Genomic DNA, 6000 nt, shown 5'->3' on the forward strand with positions numbered 1-6000 from the left:
AGTGGCATATAGAAGGAAGAAAAGACTGAAGACAAAGTGATGAAAGGAATAAAAAATAAAGCTGGAGTGCTTATACTTTTATACATACATATACCAAAGACTTTTTCCCCTTTACACGGGAGGTAGCCAAAAGACAAAGGTATAGAAACTACTCCCACCCATTCTTATTGGATACGGTTATAGTACAATAGATATATATATATACATATATATATATATATATATACACAGACGCTCCTCAACTTACGTTTTAGTTACGTTCCGAACGGCCGAACGTAAGTTGAAAATGAACGTAAGTTGTTACTGTACGATACATCCGTAAATTCTATTACCGTATCTTACAAAACACCCCTAAATCATTAATTATACACATAACATTGTAAAATAATAACATTAATTTCAAATAAATTAAATTCAAGCAACATAAATTGAGATGGTGGAGGAGGAGGGGAGGAGGAGGAGGATGAGGCAAGGCACTTTCAGTCTGTCGTTTGTGCAATGTAGACAATGGACGCAGCATCATGCGTAAGTATCGTTTGAACTACAGAGAGCACGCTAAACGGAGAGCGCGCTAAACTAAAAAATTCACTCAAAAAAAAATTTTACAATTTTTTTTTACAGTCAGTTCAAACATAAAATCGAAACAACATAAAACGAATGAACGTAAGTAGAGGAGCATCTGTATATATATATATATACACATATATATACATATATATACATATATATATATATACAGTATATATATATATATACACACACACACATATATATATACATATATATACATACACACACACACACACATATATATATATATATATATATGTATATATATATATATATATATATATATATATATATATATATATGTATATATATATATATATATATATATATATATATACCCTAGAGGAAGAGAGTTATTTTTCATGGGTTCCTTACTAAGTAGACTGGAAGTGAGCATTCAGGGAGAGTGACAGGAGGAAGTGGATAGTTTTAGATACTTGGGTGCAAATGTGGCAGGAAAAGGTGGAGTGAAGGTGGAGGTACAATGTAGATTGAGAGAAGCGAGTAAATGCCTTGGTGGATTGAAGACTGTAATGAGGAATAAACATTTGGGAATGGATACTAAGAGGAGACTGTATGAAGGAGTGATTGTGCCAACAGCACTGTATGGGGCAGAAACATGGAGCATAAGAGAGGAAGAGAGAAGGAGTTTGAATGTGTTCGAGATGAGGTGTATGAGAAGTATGATGGGGGTTACTAGGCTAGATAGAGTGAGAAATGAGGAGGTGAGGAGAAGAACGGGGGTGGAAAGGGAGTTGGGAGATAAGGTTGATGAAAGAGTATTAGGATGGTTTGGACACATGGAAAGAATGAGTGAAGAAAGACTAGTAAAAGAGGTATGGAAGGCAGATGTGGAGGGAGTGAACATGAGGGGACGTACTAGGATGAGGTGGATGGATGGGGTGAAGGGGGTTTTGGGGAAGAGGGGAATGTCTGTTGAGGAAGGACGGGAGAGGACAGAAGATAGGGGTGAATGGAGAATGGTTGTATATGGATGATGATGTGATGCATGAGGTGGAATGGGCAGGGGGATGGGGGGTGAGGTAGTATGTGTGAGCAAAATTTGATGCAGCCCGAAGGGATTTCTCCCCGTCTTCTCCTTTTATGCATGGGGGGACAGAGAGGGGGGGGTCGCCGATTTAATGAAGCGGCCTTGCTGTGGATGTGCTGTGTCTTGCGACACTGCTTCTGACCCAGGGCAGTGGACAAGGTGCAGGGATGACCTGTCATCCAGGAGGTGCTAAGATAAGAGGGAGGGTGGAGGGGTGTGAAGTGTATTCAGGGATGGAATAGGTGCGAATGATTTTATGCCTTTTCCTTATAAGGGGGAAAAAGCCTTGGTATGTGTATGTAAGTCCTTACTAAGTCTTGAAGTATTAATAGTTGTTTGTAATAAACATACAGAAAATATGAATACAAGTGAAACAGAAACTGAGAGATGGAAGTGGTTAGTAATTTGGGCAACATCAGGTAAGGAGTTCCAGTGAGTAATACATCCCATAAAAAAAAAAAAAAAAATCTCCTCACCTCAATAATAAAGGTGGGAAGAATCTACTGTATATCCCTAGTACTCAAAAAGGATGTCAAGGAAAAGACATCACCTGAGTAAATAATGCACTGGTTGTGGAAGATACTTCAGTATTTAATTAAATCTACACACAGCAAACAACTCTGTTGCAAATAAAAGCCTAGTATACTGAGTGAACCTATATTTAAAGTTGGGTTAAACCAATTACCTGTACATGTTCAGGTTAGGTTTTCGTAACAGATTCTTATTCTAGCACAGTCCCGTTTATTAATGGGGACTGCTGGAATCCATTTAAAGGCTTTAAAGACAGTATTCCAAACACAAGAGGCATAACATAATCTAATGGTCTGATAAAGGTTTTGTACAGGGTAAGGCTTAAGCATGAAGTTGTGAGACCTAAAGATGACACATCTTAATATGTTAGCAAAAATTATAGAGGCTTTACAATATCTAACTCTAAGGATCTGATTTAAGATGAAATCTAACAGAAGCTGAGAAGGACAAGGGTCCACCAAAACACCAAGGGAACTGACAGTAGGGATGGGTCATCCAAATGATATTCAAGCAAATGAACCTCACTGAAATTTCATGGCTTAACATTTGTCCATATCTATATTAATTATAATGATAATTAAGACCCCAAGAAATGGGAACTGATATAAGAATGCTCCAAAAGCCAGACATGGGTAAGGATCAATAGATCTGTAAATATATCTTAAGGTCATCTGCTTGTCTTCCAGACACATTTCCTTGAATTTTACATTTGTATTACAAAAATTATTATATTATAATTATTCTAGTACCGATAACGGACCGATACGTGCGATCTAATGAAGACCACAAATATTGACAACTTTGAAGTACCTTCGTACATCATACAAAGATCTCATGGGATAACAATGTGCTATCACAATATAACATGCGTAAAATTACAAGGAAACATAATAATCATACACATTTGCTTGGCACCAGCATCAGTAACGACATTGGAGTCCAAAACAAATCCGTTGCCAACATTATTGACGTATTATCTTACCGTCTTCTACGCCTGTTACATGATAACAAAGTTTCTTCAACGGATTACTAGACGAAGCCATGGCTTTTTCAAAGGTTGTATATAATACCGCATATGAAGTGTATTTAGTCAACTGTTTTTTGTAAATATCGACCAACACTACACTTCTCCTGGCGCCATTTATTTTTGTTTTCGCAAGGTACTCTGCTCGAATATGATTGGCTAGCCCAATTCACGGTAACCAATGAAATTCTTCTTGACATTTCTCCTTGCTTTGCCAAGAGTACATCTGATATTTATTAAAAACTTGGGATATATCTGATGTTGCAAATGTTTTAATATAAATATTGATTTCTTATGCCACACATAAGTTGGTTTCCACGAGAAAAGAATACAGTATTCAAAATCCAATTGTGATTTAATTGTATTTTCATTAGTAGGCCCGATGATTATCATTATTCCCCGTTTCAAAATAAGATAAACAAAATAAAAGATAAGACTACATATCCAAAATGAAGAAATAGTTTTCTATACAAATCCACAAATGCTTGGAATTGCTTAGGTGGTACAGCCTAAGCTGGAGAAATACATTAATTCAAATTTAAACATGAAATCAAGGATATAAACTAGACTGAAACCGCATATAAATTTGAAGCTTAGGTATGATAATTTAGAATGTAGGAGATGGGGTCTATCGAGGGTTGATTATTTCCCGTATATTGCAACCAGGTAAATAAAAGTGAATATACAGAGTTCACCTATGCAGACACGCCCATAATGTCATGGATTCGAACGCACATGCAAAACGTACAGTATAATTACACATCACAACCACAGTGTGCTAACATCGAGACTGCTCTGAAATTGATCCCGTTCAAGGCTTGCAAAAGCATCACATCAGTGCAAATCACACGGTCTCGTGGAGAAAGACATATGATTCTATGGAATTCTCATGAGAGGTTTATAGCTGCCAATCATGACTTGAACAAGAACACGTGGTTCATGACTATGGTCAACAACGAATTGTACTGACATACTTGTGGTTTATGAGGTTGAAAATATGCTGTCTCCACTGATCAAACTTTATCTTAAATCCATTTACATTGGTGGCTTAGATTAGTTTTTTTAAATCTAATCCACAGATTGATACATCCCCCTGAAAGCTATAGTTCCTAACACCGTTTAAGTAATTTTCTGTAATTTGTTGTTGTGGTGTGAATGTAGTGAATGTGGCGCGGGCGGGGACGAGAGGATGGCACCCCGGTTGGGGGGAGGGGGTGTCAAAGGGTGCGCGGGTCGGTGGCCCCAGAAGGGGGAAAGCATGGGCGTCGGAATGGGTTGCAGTACATTGCAAAGGCCACAGGTGTGTGTGTGTGCGTGGGGGGAGGAGGGAAACCTGTGGTGTACACGTTTGCCGGTATGCTTGTAGGTGCAAGTTGATGCACGCGGAGTTGTGTGTTAGTCTGACCTGACTCGACGCTCGAAGGCTAGGATGTGTCATCCCAATTAGGTCGCGTCTGGTCAAAGCGTCAGGTCGGCCCTAAATATATACCGCCTGCCCCGAGCATTGTTATGACACTTTTTACAAACTTTGTAATTAATTTCTTCACGTAATTCAGAATGGGTTTCTTTTGTTTTATTGTTTTGATTTATATCGTAGCTATAGAGTGCAGTGTTATTTTGTCGGGTATGTGATATTTGCTTCTTTTCGTTCCTTCTTTTTTGTTTCGGTGGACACTTTATACAAACCATGTAATTAATTTCTTCATGTCATTCAGAATTGGTTTTGTTTTGTTTTATTGTTTTGATTTGTATCGTAGCTAGAGAGTGCGGGGTTATTTTGTCGAGTTTGTGATATTTGGTTCTTTATGTTCTTTTTTTATATTTGTTCTTTTATTTCGATGGTTCCATGCTTATGCAAACCTTGTGATTAATTTCTACATGTAATTCAAAACATGATTTATTTTATTTATTTATTTATTATTATTATTATATATTTTTTTTTATGACAGGAAGGATCGTAGGAGTGATGGCAGGCGGCTTGGGACAGGGGATTTTGCCTGGTGTGAGATTCTGTCATCATTAGCTTTTTGGATTTTAGCACCAGCATGTTCTTGCCTCTTATATTTATTTTTGTAATCCTTTCTCCATGTCAAGGAGTTTTACTTGTGTGAAATTCTGTTAACCTGCACCTCTGTACAACCTGTGGGACCTCTCCCAGGGAACACCGGTACGCTATTTAATTGATTCCTTTAGCTGACATTGTATAACCCTGAAGACGAACTCCGGACAGGGTTCGAAACGGCGGTAGTAGATTCTGTTACTCTAAGTCCAGTGTTTGAAAACTTCCAACACACACACACACATATATATATATGTATGTGTATATATATATATATATATATATATATATATATATCTATATTTTTTCAGAAACCACCGGGAAATTGAAAAACAGATACCGAACGTTTTCGTCTATTTAGACAAATTATTTGGATGATGGAGAACATAAACACAGGGGAAGGCTCGGAACCCTAAACACTCTAACGTTTCGTTCGCGTAGAACTGCAATTGAAGTTTATGTACTAAATCTAATTACCTTTTCAGACACTTGGGAAAGGTCGTTTTTCTGGCGTGTTTTAGAATTAAAATACTAGTTTGTTTGGCTACATTGATAAACCCTCCTCGATGATTCGATGAATCAGCATATATTTCAACTAATAATTCATTGAATCATCGAGGAGGGTTTATCAATTTAGCTAAACAAACTAGTATTTTAATTCTAAAACACGCCAGAAAAACGACCTTTCCCAAGTGTCCGAAAAGGTAATTAGATTTAATACATAAACTTCAATTGCAGTTCTACATACACTCTCTGAAGAAGTTC

At 37.2% G+C, this 6000-nt stretch overlaps 1 protein-coding gene across 4 annotated transcripts in view; it reads right to left on the bottom strand.

Moving 5' to 3' along the window:
- LOC143018981 (gamma-tubulin complex component 3-like) overlaps window positions 1–3367 on the bottom strand; it is a 91217-nt gene extending 87850 nt beyond the window's left edge. For 2 of the 4 annotated variants that reach the window (XM_076174662.1, XM_076174661.1), the window contains exon 1: window positions 3135–3365. In XM_076174662.1, coding sequence (XP_076030777.1) covers window positions 3135–3195 — 61 coding nt within the window. In that variant the 5' untranslated portion in view covers window positions 3196–3365. Of the gene's footprint in view, window positions 1–3134 lie in introns of all 4 variants that reach the window. The other 2 variants (XM_076174663.1, XM_076174664.1) reach the window with 2 other exon arrangements.
- Between the last annotated feature and the right edge of the window lie 2633 nt (window positions 3368–6000).

The sequence above is a fragment of the Oratosquilla oratoria genome, chromosome 36 (assembly GCF_046742065.1).
Source record: "Oratosquilla oratoria isolate Oo_2021 chromosome 36, ASM4674206v1, whole genome shotgun sequence".
NCBI classification, from domain to species: Eukaryota; Metazoa; Arthropoda; class Malacostraca; order Stomatopoda; family Squillidae; genus Oratosquilla; species Oratosquilla oratoria.